We start from the raw sequence: 20098 nt of genomic DNA on the forward strand, positions 1-20098 counted from the left end.
GGAAGTGGCCCTGAACATGGATTCTGATTCAGAGCAGAAGAACAGGGATTGACAACAGAAGCTCTGTGGGGACTAGAGAGGAGAGCTGGAGACCAGATGTCTGGTAGAGACAGGAGAGGGCTAAGTTGGTGCCTTGTTATGTTGTCCCAAAGCTGTAAAATACCAGAAAGAATCATAGGGGCAAGTTTATCGGCATAAATGTTTTCAAAAATATTTTAAGAATGTTTATTATAAAAATATAAATGTTTCCACTACAAATCATTTAACATTAGTAGACAAGGCCTTTTACATTTGCACAAGCACACACACACATTTACAAACGCACGCACACAGACACACACACACGCTTGCATGCACACACATACACACGCACACACGTTGATCTAAAGAAAGCTAAAAGAGTAGGGAGGGGGGTGGTTAACAGTATTGCTCTTCCAAATGTTCATGATAATAAAGAAAACAGAGAACCTTGACGACGCTGTCACAGAACCATGTTATAACCTACTGTATGCTACAAACACACTACACTTATGCACTGTATATGTTAACAAATAAATAATAGGTTATTATAATTGCTTTTTTTAATGTAAAAAACAAATATAATACAAAATAACAGCAAATATAATACAAATAATTGTTGCCTTTTTAAAACGTTGCACAGATATTTTTGTTCATTCTTTTATACATAGAAACATTTGTACAAAGGGATGGCTATGGAAGGGACTGTACTGCTAGTAACTATAGTTACATGGTTGTTTACATATGTACATGCTAATAGAACACGCAACAGCAGCTAAGGGCAACAGGCGGGCAGGGGACAGATGGGGGGTGCTATCACGCATCCACACGCACCATTGTTCAGATCAGAGAGAATCATTGTCTGCTCCAGAGATGTATTACACTCACACACTCGTTGTTTCCAGAGAGCAGTGAGATCTCCAGCGCTGCTGGAAGAAGGCATTAGAAGAGCTCGGGGATAGTCATTGAATGTAATCTATCTACCTTACAGAGCAGAATATGCTCTGGAGTAGTCAGTTGCAAGGTATTCTCTCTCTACCTCTCTCTGTCTGTCTGTCTCTCTCTGACTGTCTCTCTCTGTCTGTCTCTCTCTGTCTGTCTCTCTCTGTCTGTCTCTCTCTCTGTCTCTCTCTCTCTCTACCTCTCTCTCTCTGTCTGTCTCTCTGTCTGTCTCTCTCTGTCTGTCTCTCTCTGCATTTCCCTCCACATCTCTCTCTACTTCCACCTCTCTCTCGATCCCTCCTTTTCTCTCTATCCTGCTTTAGTTTGAATGAATAACACATACTGAGATGTCACACTAGGGGTTGGAATTAGGAAGCTTGGAGTGATGTATCATCATGAACTGTATAATAAGCAGACTTGTGGCAGTTAATTACAGTTCTGTATGTGGTCTGATATGTCCTGTGAACCATCAGAGCAAACTGTGTGAGACTTGGTTCTGGTTGATCAAACTCATAACTGATTGTTGTGATTATTGCTTTCTGTTTGACATCAACTGTTTTCAGACTGTAGGCTGTAGCTAGGGGATACATGGCTTATTGTAGTCTGGGTGCCCATCCAATGGTTTGGCTTCTTTCCCAAGCTGACTTTCTCTTGAGTAACACAGGAGCACTCACAGACACACAGACACACAGAGTGGTATCAGTCCTTCTCTGTGAGAGAGAGTGGGGTCTTCAGTGGTGGAAGTCCAGCATCTCAGAGTTCATGAATGAATCTCCAGGTCTGCTTCTGTCTGCTCCAGGTTGATGTGAGTGGATTGCTGCTGCTGACTGCATTATTCTACTCAAGGCATTTAACGCCCCCCTCTCCAGAGTTAAAGAGCTGTCAGTCAAATCCACAGGATCACGATTGGATCAGTTCTCAACGAGCCCCTTACCACTATAGGTCACACAAAGGGCCCTGCTGTCCCGCATTATCCAGTCCCAGCACCAGCCCTTTATCGCCATGCCCCCAAGGTCCAAGGCCAGGTTCTCTCCTCTCCTGTTCTCAGTAAGGCATCTCAGCATTGGTGTGGAGCATCGATCTCCAGGGCAGTCGCCCTCCGCTGCACCACTTTTCTAACGTCTACTTCCTCCTTTAGTTTGGGACTTCCTTCCTCTATGTTAGAGATGAGAGGGCTGTTCTAATCCAATGAGCCCCTCCTCTCCCCATCACTACCCCTCGCAAGGGGAAGCCTCCCTTGTGGAAGGAACGTCATTGAAACGTTCACAGAGGTCTCACTGGAGTGGAGGGAGGAACTGAAGGGGAGACGCTTTAAATCATATTGGAACGGAGCCCAGAGGGGCTTCATTCAGAATGGAACGGGGCCCATAGGAGCTTTATTCAGATTGGAACAGGGCCCAGAGGGGCTTCATTCAGATTGGAACGGGGCCCAGAGGGCAGACAGTCAGCCAGTCAGCCAGACAGCCAGTCTCTAGAGGCTCAGTCGAGTTACACTGGGACAGGGGCGTTCTTACTGTGGCTCTCTAGTGCTTTGATGCTGCTCACAATGTTCTTCTGGGGGCCGACGATAGTCACACCAACCTTCTTTAGGTCCCTGTAGAAAGAGAGAGGAGGGGGCGAGAGAGACAACGAGCAAGAAAGAGAGAGAAAGTAAGAGTAAGTGCTTCAGTGTAAGACAGTGACATTAATGGCATGCCGTCAGTGATGCCCATCCCCTCCCCCTTCCGCTGGCCTGTCAATCACACAGGACCACATTTCCCAGAAGGATGATGGGCTGCCAGAATCTCTAGTCAGCTGCTGGCAGAGTGGCCTTGAGCAGTTTTTGGTATATTGCTTAGTCTGAAGTGGTGTGTGTGTGTCTAGTGTGTGTGTGTGTGTGTGTGTGTGTCTTTGGAAGGGACCAGCACTGGTACAAATAGGTGGATAACAAATGCATAATAAAACAAATGGTTAAGGCATGCTTTGTCACAACACCGGCACACAGTATGGGTTACACACATCATTCTATAAAGACACACAACTTAAAAGAGTGTGTTATGTTTCATCTAGTGGACTGTATGTAGCAGCATGGTGATATTAGGTCCAGCAGTGGACAAGACATCTTCATCTCTGCTTCTGTAGGTGACTGTTGTTATAGAAGCATATTAGTGAAGCAGATCGGAGTTACAAACAGCACAGCTCAAACCCACTCAGTTAACATAATGTAGCTTTGGTTTCACATTGAGCTTCAGTTTTAGTGCAACAGGCTTCTCTGCTAGTCTGTAGGGTGCACATGAAACAATACATGAAAAGTCCTTATAAAGTTATTTGAATGCAAGCAGGGGGTTCTAGTTTGGAGGGCAGCCAGACAGTGTACTGCAGTCCACCCACCATCCGTTGTCTCTGGAGTTTGAAGGGAGGAGGAGGGGGGTTAGAGGGTGGTGATCCCCATTGAAGGCTCCCACTCTGGGCAGGTGGCTGCTGTGACGTGGTGGTGGACCTCCGTCAGACAGATTCTACAGTACAGACAGGCAGGACGCAGGACCAGGGAATGGGAATATAAGTTCACACAGCCATACTGGCAACAGTCTCTCAAAAGGGAGTATGGGTACACAGCATTAACACCACGAACAACACGTTACAAATCAAAACAAATGGTAAATAAACTGCATAAAACATGAACACATAAAGTATGACATAAATTAAAAAAACAGTCTCAGCAGTGAATGGATAAAAACAAATGACTGTGTTCTGTCCCTTCCATTTTGAAGTGTTTTAAAGTGGAGCTCATCATCTATCAGGTTTAAGTAGACCAGGGCCCAAACTCCTGACCGCTATATTCCACATGACCAATGAGAACCATAATGGATATGTTGGAAGTGTTTACAGTGAGCAGCTTCCTGTTAGTCAGACAGAAAGGACTGTCTCATCTAGAACTCTGAATGAAGAGGCTCTTCACTATGAGAGCACACAGAGGCTTCATTCCTGCTGCTGTGTGTCAACAGAAGTGAGGCAGTAAAGAAAACGGGAGAGGAGAGGAAGTCTGATGCCTCAGGCTGGACCACCCAGCCTCAGAACTACCAGAACCTCAATTTTAAACCCACATCTTTGTCAATTGATCAGTAGCTACACTCGACTAACCTGTACCCCCGCACATTGACTCGGTACCGGTACCCCCTGTATATAGCCTTGTTATTGTTATTTTATTGTGTTACTTTTTATTATTTTTTACTTTAGTTTATTTGGTAAATATTTTCTTAACTCTTCTTGAACTGCACTGTTGGTTAAGGGCTTGTCAGTAAGCATTTCACGGTAAGGTCTACACTTGTTGTATTCGGCGCATGTGACAAATAAAGTTTGATTTGATTTGATCTTAGAAAAAAGGTGTTATCTAGAACCTAAAGGTTTTTTTTGGCTGTCCCCATAGGAGAACCCTTTGAAGATCCATGTTTGATTCCAGGTAGAACCTTTTTGGTTCCAGGTAGAACCCTTTTGGTTCCGTGTGGCTCAGTTGGCTCAGTTGGTAGAGCATGGTGTTTGCAACGCCAGCATGGTGTGTGTATCGCCAGGGTTGTGGGTTCGATTCCCACGGGGGACCAGTACAAAACAATGCATGAAATGAAATGTATGCATTCACTACTGTAAGTTGCTCTGGATAAGAGCGTCTGCTAAATGACTAAAATGTAAAATGGTTCCAGGTAGAACCCTTTTCAGTTCGATGTTGAACCCTATCAACAGAGGAGGACAACCAAAGAACCCTTTTGGAACCCTTTTTTCTAAGAGTGTATATAAGCATGATGTGTCAGTGGATTGAGGAGCGGTATGAGGGTTTGATTAGTCTGGCAGACAAACAGAGGTCAGAGTGAGAGTGTGGGTGGGTAGTTTCCTGCTGAATATAAAGACCTGGATTAAGACACTACTAATCAATAGACTGGTATATCATCCGGTCTGGGACTGGTCTGTCTGTGTGTCAGGGCTATACCCTCAGAGGATTAAAACATACATATGATCCAGTTCTGATCCAGAAGAGGTGGATCAGACATGCTGTAGAATGATCCTGTTGTCAGAAACCATGTGTAGGCTGTACAGTTGATCTGTGATGTTTTCCATCAATACTGTACATGGTTTTACTGAGTCTGCAAAGCAAGCCTGTAGTGATTGGTTAAAAGGATTCTTTCATTGATGACATTAATTAATTGATTAAATGTTCGAAGAAAAATGCAAAAAAGAGAGAGAAAGCACGAGAGAGAGAGAGGAGAGTAGGAGAGAGAGAGAAAGAGCGAAAGAGAGAGAGAGAAGGAGAGAGAGCGCGAGAGAGAGAGCGAGAGAGAGCGCAAGAGAGAGAGAGAGGAGAGAGCAAAAGAGAGAAGGAGAGAGAGAGAGCGAGAGAGAGAGCGAGAGAGAGAGAGAGTCCTCTCTCCTTTTAAGGCATTGTTCTGTTGGACAGATCAGGCTCTCTCTCAGGCAATTAAACTAGGCCATAGTGAGGAGGGAATTTCATACGCTATTTGCATTTCATTATTTATATTGACATCAGAACAAAAGGCAACGTGGTAATTACTGCCTGGGCCTTTTGTTAGGCTTTGTAGTCACTGTCGAGCCCAGAGGGTTAGGGAGACAGAGGGTTAGGGAGACAGAGACCTCCGCTTTGATCAGCCTGATTATGACTGTCAAATTATTTACACTGTCAAATACCTCATCAATTAACACAACAGCAGGTCCGCAAAGGCCATATCCTCTGCTGAGAGAGAGGGAGGGGAGGAGAGAAAGAAAGAGGAAGGGAAAGGAAGAGAGGAAAATGAGAGAGAAAGAAAGGGACGGAGAGAAAGCCTCCAGCGGGCCAAATCACTGCATTTCCCATGAAGCCCATATGAGCAACATGGAGGAGCCGGGAGCCCAAATGGAGGTTTATTATTAGAGAGAGAGGTTGCTATGAGTTGCACGGGGGTGCATGGGGGTTGTGATCGTAGATTCTGCCAGATCCACTCTACTAAAGCTGTTCACAGGCTGTAGATCCTGTCAGAACTGGAGCTTAGAGAGTCTTTCTCTCTGTGTGTGTGTGTGTGTGTGTGTGTGTGTGTGTGTGTGTGTGTGTGTGTGTGTGTGTGTGTGTGTGTGTGCGTGTGTGTGTGCGTGTGTGTGTGTGTGTGTGTGTGTGTGTGTGTGTACCAGTGTGTGTGTGTGTGTGTGTGTACCAGTGTGTACCAGTGAGCGTGGCTAAAGCTCTGTCATTATAGATTACAATCAAATGCTGCCGTCCATGGTTAACAGATTAGACCCACAGCGGTGCCTCCAAGTAATGGGAGCAGATTGTAAACATGATGGCGTCTCAGTGGGGGTGGGGTGTGTGTGAGGTGTATTAAATCTGGGTTGCTGTGGCATGAGAGACTTTCTCAAGGAAAAGTCATGTTTTAAGCCTGTTGCACTCAGACACAAAAATGTCTAGGCATTCCCATATCTCTTCAAATATTAGATCACGTTCAAATACAAACTTAAGTCATGTTATACAACAACTTAAATTTTGTTTGCTTGTTGGACAAGCCAAAAAACTGAAATTCAAATTGACCATTGGTTTGTCAGCAAGTGTTCAGTGAGTCCTGTAAGTGTGAGTCTGAGTGTTACTACAGAGCGTCATAAGAAGCAGTCTTACTCTGCGGAGGTCTTGGGCAGGGTGTCACAGGAGCTGTAGCTGACCCCAGAGAAGGCCTCCTTACAGGGCAGAGTCCTCACGTTGTCCAGCCAATCCCCCATTGTTCCCAGTGACTGAACCACCTCTGAACTACTCCTGTCCAGGAGCAGGTTGGCTGGCCTGGGAGAGGGGGGGAGAGGGGGGAGGGAGAGGGGGGAGGATATGGATGGTTAGCTGTCGGAACAGTGGCCATGCCTGAACTACTCGTGATGAGGGGGGTGACATGGGACACAGTACAGTCCCCACAGAAAGCTGGTCAGCCTTGGAACATAAATAATACCATCCCTACTTCCTCTCTCCCTCCTCTCAGCTGACAACTCTGTCTGCCTGCCCAGAGAAAAAGTTATTATCCAGAAAACAAGAGTATAAAATAACATGCTGCACAGAGCGAAAACAAAAGGCTGTAAACCACATTTCCCCATGCGCACACACACAAATGCAGGCAACCACGCACACAGCATGTACGAATGTACATACATACGCACACACACACGCACCACGGGTCTCCCCATAAGGAAATACCTGTGGAGAGAAGGGACTACCCACAAACCCGTTCCGTTGCTGTGCGTTATGGACAAGCTCTCCCAAGTGAAAGGAAAGCCACACACACAATGTGATGTTTACTTTATCATACAGACTAGTCTGATGATTTTACAATATGACTGTTTGCACTGTTTCTAGGAAATTAAGTCAATATAGCTCCAAACACGTATGTTGGACGGGCTTTAAGTAACATGAAAAACCGTACAGTGTAGATTCTATATTTATGTTTTAGATGTGACATCTCTTAACAATATGATTATATAACAAAACAAGCATAAATGTTCATATAATTACATGAATATTTTCTCTTCAAAATACTAGAATTTTCAATAGTGCAACCTTGATCAGATTATAAACTGAATAAAATAATTAAATCAAATCACAATTCATGCTGTTCCATTAACAATAATTTCTAGTAGGAATAGCATTTCATGGCTGGAGGCACCGTTCTGAAGAGATTTGAGTGACAGAAGAGGGAAGGAGAAAGGAGAGAGGAGAGAAGGAGTGGATGATAGAGTGATGTACAGATGTAATATCTTAATTTGATCACTCTGTTGTTGCAGCTAATTTTTCTGCAGAGCAGAAAATGCAAATCGTAGTGTATTCAAGGTTTAAAAAGGCTTCTAGCGTTTGGGTAATTTCCACTTTAAAATGCCAAACTTGATTTGCCATAACGAAAAATTTATCAACCCCGACAAAAATGTCCATGAACGACATACACATAATAATTATAATTTCCAGTTGCTGCAGGATTATTTTCCTGCTGAGAGAAACTGGTGAAATTAAGATCTGTAGATGATGAGTCTGTCCATAACCCTGACCATGTTCACTCTGGCCAGCCGGCCGGCCAGATAGACAGACAAACGGTTGTTAAACCAAAACCAGACCAGGAGACACTCCCCACATCTCCTGAGCCAATAACCTTGTTGTTTTGTATTTTGTTTAGTGGACACCAGGCACAGCAGCTGTTGCTATAGTCATATCTGATCAACATCCAAATCAACAAGTCCACCTCCCTATGAGGCAGGGTCAGAGCAGGTCAGACCAACTCAGACCTCATCAACAACAACCCTGACTCATACTCAACAATGATGGGTGTTGTGTCAGAGCCATTCAGAATGGTTATTGTTTATTTTAACTAGGGAAGTCAGTTAAGAACAAATTATTATTTACAATAATGGCCTACCCGGCCAAACCCAGATGGCACTGGGCCAATTGTGCGCCACCCAATGGGACTCTCAATCACGGCCAGATGTGGTACAGCCTGGATTCAAACCAGGGACTGTAGTGACTCCTCTTGCACTGAGATGCAGTTCCTTAGACCACTGCGTCACTCGGGAGTGTGTGTGCGTGTTTATGTGTGTGTGTACATGTGTGTGTCAAATCAGCCAGTGAGTCAGAAAACAAACGACTGGGACCGTATCACCTGATCACACACACAGGAAAACACAGCCTAGGGAATACAAGCCAACACAGGACAGGAAACCAGCTTGGTATTCCCATAGAGACATATACTTATAGTAGTGTAAATGAACCATAATAGCAGGAAGTCAAGTCCACACTGAGGCTGAGTGTATTATATATAATGACACACATCTGCATCACAGCACGTGAATATGCATTGTGGGTCGTGGGGAGGTGTGTGTGTTGGCTCTGTGACGGTGTGTGATGGGACAGGTAAGACTACTAGACGGTTCTAGAATATCTTTTTGCCATGACTCATTTCAGTAGGCTAACTTAAGGAAGTAAACAAAGCAGTAAGAGAGACAGTCTGTCTGGAACATAGTGACCCAACTAAGCAGCCAACCAGACGGACAGCTCACCATGGGGACAGCAAGAGCTAGTTTGAGCTAGAACAAGCGGAAGAGGATAGAGAAAGGAGTGGAAAGGAAAGAGAGAGCTAAGTGACTGGTATGTGATTGAATCTCTTCCTGATCATCAGAGGCATGTCTGACAGCTGAGGGCCAACCGGGCAGAAGAGATAAGAGAGGAGAGAGGGATGGAGGGAACGAGGCAAACAAACACACACACAGCTCCCTGATTAAACATCAGTCATGTATGAGGAGACTATTGATCTGTAAAGTTCTGTCCTCTGCCTCCAAAACTGTCATGGTGTCAGTGTAGAGGTAAACTATAGAATAACTTATCTTCCCTCTGTGTGATTCTGTTGGTGGTTTCATTCTTTATTTTCTGCTGCGCTAGAGGAAGAGAATGAGGGATGAGAGACAAGGAGGGGGACAAAAAGAACATGCTAGTTGTCATGGAGAGGAGTTGGTATCTGAAACCCCTGTGTAAGTTATCATCTTACCGACGGCAGGATTGAGAAAGTAGAGAATTCTCCATATGATGGAAAAAAAGCAAGGAGGTGAGAAAGCAAAGCTAAATTCTACCGTCCCTGTCTTTTTATCTCTCCTCCTTTTTCTTTCCGTTTTCTCTCTTTGTCTGTTTCCACTGACCTCTGAAAGACCACTGCTGTGTAGTATCATGTTTTTAAGGCTCTCAGAGGAGCAGAGGGAGAGAGGGAGAGAAAAAGAGGAGGAGATAAGGACATGGGGATGAGGAGGCGGCGGAGAGGGGGAGAGGTTGACATCTGGGCAGCTTGGTGGAGGACAGGAGAGGAGGAGAAGAGAGGAGAGGAATGCAGGTCTCACTGTGAGGGGAACTGAAATGGCTCTGCAGGGTTTCTCCCAGAGTCCACCCCCCAGCCCTCCTCCCCTCCATTCCTCTCTCCATCTGGCCATCTGCCTCTCCCCTTTTCCCCTCTTCGCTCATCCCTTTTTCAACACCTACCTTTCCCCATTTCCCTTTTACAAGGGGCCTCATTTATCAAAGGTGCATACGCACACAAGTCACTTTTCCTGCAAAGGTTGTTATTTATCAAATTTTAACTTGACGGGAAAGTGTGTGTATCTCCACACAAATCTCAGACCTTGCTTACGCACAACTTCTAGTGGTTGGAGAATTGGATTACAAGCAAATATTGTTATTTTGGGGGAAATGGAGGTGTTTCACCAAGGGAATTCTAATAATGGAATGCTAATAAAAACATTAAAACGTAACCTAATGATAAAATAGATGCATTTGCCGTTGGTAAGGAATCATAATCAGATTTTCTGACATGACTGGTTTATTCCCATTACACAACAGATATTAGGGTACTATTTATCCATCGCTCATTCAATAGCCAAGCATGCTCAAAAATAACTAGACCGGCGGTAGCCTATACGAAGGGTACTCAACTACTAAAATAACTAGACCGGCGGTAGCCTATACGAGGGGTACTCAACTACTAAAATAACTAGACCGGCGGTAGCCTATACGAGGGGTACTCAACTACTAAAATAACTAGACCGGCGGTAGCCTATACGAGGGGTACTCAACTACTAAAATAACTAGACCGGCGGTAGCCTATACGAGGGGTACTCAACTACTAAAATAACTAGACCGGCGGTAGCCTATACGAGGGGTACTCAACTACTAAAATAACTAGACCGGCGGTAGCCTATACGAGGGGTACTCAACTACTAAAATAACTAGACCGGCGGTAGCCTATACGAGGGGTACTCAACTACTAAAATAACTAGACCGGCGGTAGCCTATACGAAGGGTACTCAACTACTAAAATAACTAGACCGGCGGTAGCCTATACGAGGGGTACTCAACTACTAAAATAACTAGACCGGCGGTAGCCTATACGAGGGGTACTCAACTACTAAAATAACTAGACCGGCGGTAGCCTATACGAGGGGTACTCAACTACTAAAATAACTAGACCGGCGGTAGCCTATACGAGGGGTACTCAACTACTAAAATAACTAGACCGGCGGTAGCCTATACGAGGGGTACTCAACTACTAAAATAACTAGACCGGCGGTAGCCTATACGAGGGGTACTCAACTACTAAAATAACTAGACCGGCGGTAGCCTATACGAGGGGTACTCAACTACTAAAATAACTAGACCGGCGGTAGCCTATACGAGGGGTACTCAACTACTAAAATAACTAGACCGGCGGTAGCCTATACGAGGGGTACTCAACTACTAAAATAACTAGACCGGCGGTAGCCTATACGAGGGGTACTCAACTACTAAAATAACTAGACCGGCGGTAGCCTATACGAGGGGTACTCAACTACTAAAATAACTAGACCGGCGGTAGCCTATACGAGGGGTACTCAACTACTAAAATAACTAGACCGGCGGTAGCCTATACGAGGGGTACTCAACTACTATTTGAGAAGGTCCGGTCATACACATTTCCTAGGTAGCATAGATCTGGATAGATACATGCGACCCTAAACTGTTCACACCCCTCTTGTTGGCGGAAAGAAAATGGTGCAGTTTTTAAGCAAATTTTTTGCAATTCTACACATTTTGCTATGTCTTATGTGTGTTCATATGATACCAGAGTGAGTCAACAAAATCAATGGGCACATAATCTGGCCATGATAAATAACTACAAGATTTAGATAGCTGCTTAGCCTATTTTACCTACCTAGATAACATGGGCTACTTGATCAACTGAACATTTCTGACAGATTATAAATAGCTCTCTAAGATTATTTAGTGAATGGCATAACAAGAGAAAAACTACCCATGCACTGCCAAATTTCGAAATTGCACCTTGTGTATTCTACTATTACAACTCCCAACCACAATAAATTGAAAGCCCAACTGACCCACAGTCCGTATTAACCCCGTTCTGGGACCGGATCCGGACTGCGGTCCACCTGTTAACTATGGCTGCCCTATCCAGTATGGGTAGGCCTAGGCTGCAGTATTGCTGTAAGATAGGAGTGCGACATGATAATGTAGCCTACCGTATTTAAGCCTATTCCAAGACAGGAGATAGAAACACAATCATGTATTGACGAACAAAATTAACAAAATGATGAACCAAGTTTTTTGCATAGAAGTATGGGCTGCAAAATATACTTTTAAATAGTTTCGAATAGACAATCAAACATGCAGAATGCACGGCCAGTGTTTGGCACTCGCTATAGGCGGCATGCATTTTTTGTTTGAAAAAGTCACCGTAAAAGATGAAAACATTCTGCCACACCTCTACAGAAATGTGCTATTGCACTTTATTTGTAGAAATTGACATGGCCCAGTTCCAACATTTCCAAATGATACAGCAAATGAAGGCTTTTTTGTTTTCCAGGCGAGGTTGTAGCAGTCAGAATGGCTCTGATTTATCAATAAAAAACGTGGATATGTTACGTGCGACAGTTTGATAAATCCCAATAATTTATTGAGCACGCAAATCATAGAATCACCACGTACGCCAGAATTTTGTAAGAAATGTAAGCACACTTGATAAATGAGGCCCCAGGCCCTTCTCTATAGCCCTCATGCTCATACTCATCAAACCCAAATCCCAAACCCCTCTCTTCTCATATCTTCTCTCCTACTCGGCTCGGACACCCTGTATTCAAGCCCTCTCGACACTCGCCCTTGGCCTGTTAAGGTACACCTGCACTAAGATTCTCTCCCTTTCGCCCCATAGACTCAAACTCTCACCCCAGGTCCCCAGACAGCGTACTCTAGCCACAGCTTTGATCTGGGCCCGTGGGGGATGGGATCTCCATTAGTCAGGGTAGCCCAGAGACATATTAGGTGTGTGAGGCCGAACACAGCTGCTCCTTTGGTATAGTGGCACACACACACTCTCATAAATCACCTTGTCCTCCGTCTCTCCCCCTCCCACCCCTCTCGCCCTGCGCTCAGCCCAGTGTTAAAAGCCAATCAGGAAAATTACATGCAAACTCCCAGGGACCCATTTTCACTTTCTTAACAAACCATTAGTCAACGTTATGAGCGCCGACGTCTCCATAATACCAGAAACGTCTGATCCACCAACCCAGTGCCTCCCTCCCTCTCTCCCCTGTTCCAGCTCCAGCCTCCCTCCCTCTCTCCCCTGTTCCAGCTCCAGCCTCCCTCCCTCTCTCCCCTGTTCCAGCTCCAGCCTCCCTCCCTCTCTCCCCTGTTCCAGCTCCAGCCTCCCTCCCTCTCTCCCCTGTTCTAGCTCCAGCCTCCCTCCCTCTCTCCCCTGTTCCAGCTCCAGCCTCCCTCCCTCTCTCCCCTGTTCCAGCTCCAGCCTCCCTCCCTCTCTCCCCTGTTCCAGCTCCAGCCTCCCTCCCTCTCTCCCCTGTTCTAGCTCCAGCCTCCCTCCCTCTCTCCCCTGTTCCAGCTCCAGCCTCCCTCCCTCTCTCCCCTGTTCCAGCTCCAGCCTCCCTCCCTCTCTCCCCTGTTCCAGCTCCAGCCTCCCTCCCTCTCTCCCCTGTTCCAGCTCCAGCCTCCCTCCCTCTCTCCCCTGTTCTAGCTCCAGCCTCCCTCCCCTGTTCCAGCTCCAGCCTCCCTCCCTCTCTCCCCTGTTCTAGCTCCAGCCTCCCTCCCTCCCTCCCCTGTTCCAGCTCCAGCCTCCCTCCCTCCCTCCCCTGTTCTAGCTCCAGCCACCCTCCCCTGTTCCAGCTCCAGCCTCCCTCCCTCTCTCCCCTGTTCCAGCTCCAGCCTCCCTCCCTCTCTCCCCTGTTCTAGCTCCAGCCTCCCTCCCCTGTTCCAGCTCCAGCCTCCCTCCCTCTCTCCCCTGTTCCAGCTCCAGCCTCCCTCCCTCTCTCCAATGTTCCAGCTCCAGCTCCAGCCTCCCTCCCTCTCTCCCCTGTTCCAGCTCCAGCCTCCCTCCCTCTCTCCCCTGTTCTAGCTCCAGCCTCCCTCCCTCTCTCCCCTGTTCCAGCTCCAGCCTCCCTCCCTCTCTCCCCTGTTCCAGCTCCAGCCTCCCTTCCTCCCTGCCTCCTCTCTGCCCGCCCAAGGCCACTCTACACAGGCTACAGCAGCCCCTCAGTCCCACGGTGGTCAAAACAAAGGGAGGGAAACAAGAAGAAACAGAGTATAAGGGATGTTGTACAGCATGTAAAAGAGAAAGAGTAAGAGAAAGGAGGAATATCAGGAGGTGTTGCGTTTAGGGAGAGAAAGAGGGAGATAATACACTGAGTGCTCTTTCAATGACAGACTGACCAGGTGAATCCAGGTAAACGCTATGATAACTTAGTGATGTCACTTGTTAAATCTACTTCAATGTATATGTGTATATGAAGGGCAGGAGACAGGTTAAAGAAGGATTTCTAAGCCTTAAAACAATTTACACATGGATTTTGTATGGGTGCGATTCAGAGGGTGAATGGGCAAGACAAAATATTTATAGTGCCTTTGAACGGGATATGGTAGTAGGTGCCAGGGGCACCGGTTTGAGTCAAGAACTGCAACGCTGCTGGGTTTTTCATGCTCAACAGGTTACCGCATTTATCAAGAATGGTCCACCACCCAAAGGACATCCAGTCAACTTGACAACTGTGGGAAGCATTGAGGTCAATATGGGCCAGCATTCCTTTTCAACGTCCATTCTCAGAGGCCTGATCACACAGGGTCAGATTGAGTCTGATCATAACGTCCTGTGTACACAGGAAACAGTAAGCGTTTGTTTATGACTGCCTCTGTTTGGTCCATGTCACTGTAACAGTGTAGGTTCCGTTCCTCTCCTCGCCCCAACCTGGGCTCGAACCAGGGACCCTTGCACACATCAACAACTGACACCCACGAAGCATCGTTACCCATCGCGCCACAAAAGCCGCGGCCCTTGCAACGCAAGGGGAAACCCTACTTCAAGTCTCAGAGCGAGTGACGTCACTGATTGAAACGCTATTAGCGCGCACCACCGCTAACTAACTAGCTAGCCATTTCACATCGGTTACACTCACCCCCCCTTTGACCTCCTCCTTTTCCGCAGCAAACAATGATCCGGGTCAACAGCATCAATGTAAGAGTGTAGGTTCCGTCCCTCTCTTTGCCCCAACCCGGGCTCGAACCAGGGACCCTTGCACACATCAACAACTGACACCCCACAAAGCATCGTTACCCATCGCGCCACAAAAGCCGCGGCCCTTGCGATGCAAGGGGAAACCCTACTTCAAGTCTCAGAGCGAATGACGTCACTGATTGAAACGCTATTAGCGCGCACCACCGCTAACTAACTAGCTAGCCATTTCACATCGGTTACATCACTACTAACTGGGTCTACATACAATCAGGTTTGGGTCCATAATGAGAACAATGTAAAGATAATACTGCTCTCCCCTATAGGGGTCTGTCCCATACTAAATAAATGCTCTCCCCTATAGGGGTCTGTCCCATACTAAATAAATGCTCTCCCCTATAGGGATCTGCCCCATACTAAATAAATGCTCTCCCCTATAGGGGTCTGTCCCATACTAAATAAATGCTCTCCCCTATAGGGATCTGCCCCATACTAAATAAATGCTCTCCCCTATAGGGATCTGTCCCATACTAAATAAATGCTCTCCCCTATAGGGGTCTGCCCCATACTAAATAAATGCTCTCCCCTATAGGGGTCTGCCCCATACTAAATAAATGCTCTCCCCTATAGGGATCTGCCCCATACTAAATAAATGCTCTCCCCTATAGGGGTCTGCCCCATAATACTGTACATACAACACTCCCCTATAGGCCTATACACCACTATCATGTCCTAACACATTCACAGAGGTAGAGGAACACCTTCTATGAGGTCTCTATTATAATATGGGGTTGATATCTTATGCGATTCAATGTGGTTTATATCTTTAATAGATCCACCAAGGTCTTGCACCTTGGTTGGACGACGAGGTAGAGACAGCATCAGTAATATTGAAGGCCAGCAGAAGGGGAAGCGTGTGATAGAGAGAAAGAAACTAAAAGCGAGGAAAGGATAAACTAGTCCCAGGGTGGAGGACAGTGTTTCCTGTCACTGCTGTCACTAATGAGCAGGATGTGCCGTGACCCATAATGCCTTGGATAACGCGTCGGGAGTGGATATGTTCGATGTCAATCTGTATTGAGCCAGGTGCAATGATTAGGCGTTAAGGGGAGGAAAGAGCCAGGTGATTGGGAGAGGAGCAGCTGTGATTTAGGGGGGCAGGTGTTTGGGGGTTGAGTGGATGAGAAAGACTAACACTAAAACAACAAAGTATGGCTAGCTGTTAAGTTTAGATCTTTATAGTAAAGATGGTGGATAAATGAAGATATCCCATAAAACCCTGTCTCCATGTATAGTACCTGGATGATGGGTTGGCTGCCAGGGTTTGGTTAGGGTTCAGGGGTCAGAGGTCAGGGTTGAGAGCATGCTGTGTAGATGTTTATAGTACCTGGGTGAGGTGTTGGCTGTGATCTTCAGGCTCCCAGGGTTGCGTATGAGTTTATCCAGGATGCTGACGATCTGTTCGAACTTGGGTCTGTTGTTCCTCTCCTTCTGCCAGCAGTCCAACATCAGCTGGTACAGAGTAGCAGGACAGTCCATAGGAGGAGGCAGTCTGTAGCCCTCATCTACTGCTTTGATAACCTGGAGGGATAGAGGGAGAGATAGAGAGGGAGAGAGAGAGGGGGGGAGAGGAAGGGGAGAGATAGGGAGCTTGAGAGAGAGCGCGAGAGAGCGCGAGAGAGCGCGTGAGAGTGTTAGAGATAGAGAGGGAGAGAGAGAAGAGGGGGAGAGAGAGAAAGAGAGTGAGAGAGAGAGAGGGGGAGAGAGAGGAGTGGGAGAGAGAGAGCGAGAGAGAGAGAGCGAGAGAAAGAGAGAGGGGGGAGAGAGAGAGAGAGTGCGAGAGAGAGAGAGCAAGAGAGGGGAGTGGGAGAGAGAAAGAGACGGACAGAGAAAAAGAGAGAAGAGGGAGAGAGAGGGGGTGGGAGAGAGAGGAGTGGGAGAGCGAGAGAATGAGAGAGCACCAGAGAGATAATTAGGTGTGCAGCAGGACAGTCTATAGGAGGAGGTAGTACAGTGTGTCAGTGGGTGGTAAAGATGGAGGTGTTATTATAGTCCAGGGGAGTTGGCAGTGAAACAGTACTGTACTGGCAGAAGTGCTGACTGTGCATCCGCTCATAATAGAAGCCCTCCCTCTCAATTCTCTCTCTCTCTCTCTCTCTCTCTCTCTCTCTCTGTCTCTGTCTTTGTCTCTGTCTCTCTCTCTCTCTGTCTCTCTCTCTCTCTCTGAGCGCTAGTGCTCAAGTGACAATGATGCATTTATGTGGGGTGTGTGTGTGTGTGTGTGTGTGTGTGTGCGTGCGTGTGTGTCAACTCTGGTGCTAGAGCTGTATTCCTTGTCCAGGTCATCAGGCCTCAGGCTCAGTCCACCACCTGGTCACTCTACGCATCATTTCCTCTCTCAGCAGGAAGTTCATTAGGTCTTCTTGGCGACAGCTGTGTACTCACGTCCTGATTGGACATCTCCCAGTAAGGCCGCTCCCCGTATGACATCACTTCCCAGAGCACGATACCGTAGCTCCAGGCATCGCTGGCCGAGGTGAACTTCCTGTAGGAGATGGCCTCTGGAGCTGTCCACCTGATAGGGATCTTACCTCCCTGAGAGAGACAGAGAGAGAGAGAGAGAGAGAGAGAGAGAGAGAGAGAGAGAGAGAGAGAGGGGGGGGAAAGAACAGATAAAGTAATTTGTTTCAAGCAACAATGGATCACAAGGTATCCTGAAATAGAAGGAGAAATACATTTAGCCGACTTCATAAGTTGCTTTAGGTTATGTTTGACCTGAAAATGGATATAAAGAGAGAGGGAAAGAGAGATGGGAGAGGGGTCTAGGTCCTAGCCCCAGCCTCCAGAACTGCAGGGCCTTGTTCCATTTGTTCCATCTCCACTGTTTTCTCCTGGGGGAGAGGGAAAAGGGGATAGAGGAATAAAGGTAGAGAGAGAGGGAAAGAGAGGTAGAGAGGGGGCCTGTAGGCTGTCCCTGTGTTTCTCCTGCTCTGTGCCTACCCTCAGGGGGCTGCTGAACTTACTCAAGGCTTAGCCTGCGTCATGCCAACAGAGGAGAGGAAAAGAAAAGCGCGGAGAGAAGAAAAGGGGAAAGGAGCCAAAGCTAACGACCTCCTGGCCAAGTTACACAACTCCTGGCCAGCTCTCTCTAAACACACAGCCCTCAGAAAACAAACCACTTCCGCCCTCACAAATCAAATCATATCAAATTTTATTTGTCACATGCGCCGAAATAAAATGGGTGTAGACTTTACCAACGAGACCTTCCCAACGAGACCTTCCCAATGAGACCTTCCCAATGAGACCTTCCCAATGAGACCTTCCCAATGAGACCTTCCCAATGAGACCTTCCCAACGAGACTTTACCAACGAGACCTTCCCAACGAGACCTTCCCAACGAGACTTTACCAACGAGACCTTCCCAACGAGACCTTCCCAATGAGACCTTCCCAACGAGACTTTACCAACGAGACCTTACCAATGAGACCTTCCCAATGAGACCTTCCCAATGAGACCTTCCCAATGAGACCTTCCCAACGAGACCTTCCCAACGAGACCTTCCCAATGAGACCTTCCCAACGAGACTTTACCAACGAGACCTTCCCAACGAGACCTTCCCAACGAGACTTTACCAACGAGACCTTCCCAACGAGACCTTCCCAACGAGACCTTCCCAATGAGACCTTCCCAACGAGACTTTACCAACGAGACCTTCCCAATGAGACCTTCCCAACGAGACTTTACCAACGAGACCTTCCCAACGAGACCTTCCCAACGAGACCTTCCCAATGAGACCTTCCCAACGAGACCTTCCCAATGAGACCTTCCCAACGAGACCTTCCCAACGAGACCTTCCCAATGAGACCTTCCCAACGAGACCTTCCCAATGAGACCTTCCCAATGAGACCTTCCCAACGAGACTTTACCAACGAGACCTTCCCAACGAGACCTTCCCAATGAGACCTTCCCAACGAGACCTTCCCAACGAGACCTTCCCAATGAGACCTTCCCAATGAGACCTTCCCAACGAGACCTTCCCAATGAGACCTTCCCAATGAGACCTTCCCAACGAGACTTTACCAACGAGACCTTCCCTACAAGACTTTACCAACGAGACTTTACCAACGAGACCTTCCCAACGAGACCTTCCCAATGAGACCTTCCCAACAAGACTTTACCAACGAGACCTTCCCAACGAGACCTTCCCAATGAGACCTTCCCAACGAGACTTTACCAACGAGACCTTCCCAACGAGACCTTCCCAATGAGACCTTCCCAACGAGACTTTACCAATGAGACCTTCCCAATGAGACCTTCCCAACGAGACCTTCCCAATGAGACCTTCCCAATGAGACCTTCCCAACGAGACCTTCCCAACGAGACCTTCCCAACGAGACTTTACCAACGAGACCTTCCCAATGAGACTTTACCAAAGAGACCTTCCCAATGAGACCTTCCCAACGAGACCTTCCCAACGAGACCTTCCCAACGAGACTTTACCAACGAGACCTTCCCAACGAGACCTTCCCAACGAGACTTTACCAACGAGACCTTCCCTACAAGACTTTACCAACAAGACCTTCCCAATGAGACCTTCCCAATGAGACCTTCCCAACGAGACTTTACCAACGAGACCTTCCCTACAAGACTTTACCAACGAGTTCTTCCCAACGAGACCTTCCCAATGAGACTTTCCCAACGAGACTTTACCAACGAGACTTTACCAACGAGACCTTCCCAACGAGACCTTCCCAATGAGACCTTCCCAACGAGACTTTACCAACGAGACCTTCCCAACGAGACCTTCCCAATGAGACCTTCCCAACGAGACTTTACCAACGAGACCTTCCCAACGAGACTTTACAAACGAGACCTTCCCAACGAGACTTTACCAACGAGACCTTCCCAACGAGACTTTACCAACGAGACCTTCCCTACAAGAGTCTTTGGCAACTTTTCGGGCCATCCTCTGACACTACAGAGGTCCTCAATGGCAGGGAGTTCGGCCCTAGTGATGTCACACATGCATGCAGGAGCACACACACACACCACACACAGATGTGCACACACGCACGCACGCACGCACTCGCGCACAAACACACACAAATAAATAA

The 20098-nt window shown here is 47.1% G+C and overlaps 1 protein-coding gene across 2 annotated transcripts in view; it reads right to left on the reverse strand.

Annotated features, from left to right (window-relative positions):
* Nucleotides 1-211: 211 nt before the first annotated feature.
* LOC106586535 (ephrin type-A receptor 3) overlaps nt 212-20098 on the reverse strand; it is a 153577-nt gene continuing 133690 nt past the window's right edge. Inside the window, exons 14-18 of one of the 2 annotated variants that reach the window (XM_045707295.1) lie at nt 17430-17579; nt 16372-16565; nt 6590-6748; nt 3331-3455; nt 212-2554 (exon numbers count right to left, since the gene is read on the reverse strand). In XM_045707295.1, coding sequence (XP_045563251.1) covers nt 3371-3455; nt 6590-6748; nt 16372-16565; nt 17430-17579 — 588 coding nt within the window. In that variant the 3' untranslated portion in view covers nt 212-2554; nt 3331-3370. The remainder of the gene's footprint in view (nt 2555-3330; nt 3456-6589; nt 6749-16371; nt 16566-17429; nt 17580-20098) is intronic. The other variant, XM_014173940.2, reaches the window with a different exon arrangement.

This window comes from Salmo salar, chromosome ssa25 (genome assembly GCF_905237065.1).
Source record: "Salmo salar chromosome ssa25, Ssal_v3.1, whole genome shotgun sequence".
Lineage (NCBI taxonomy): Eukaryota > Metazoa > Chordata > Actinopteri > Salmoniformes > Salmonidae > Salmo > Salmo salar.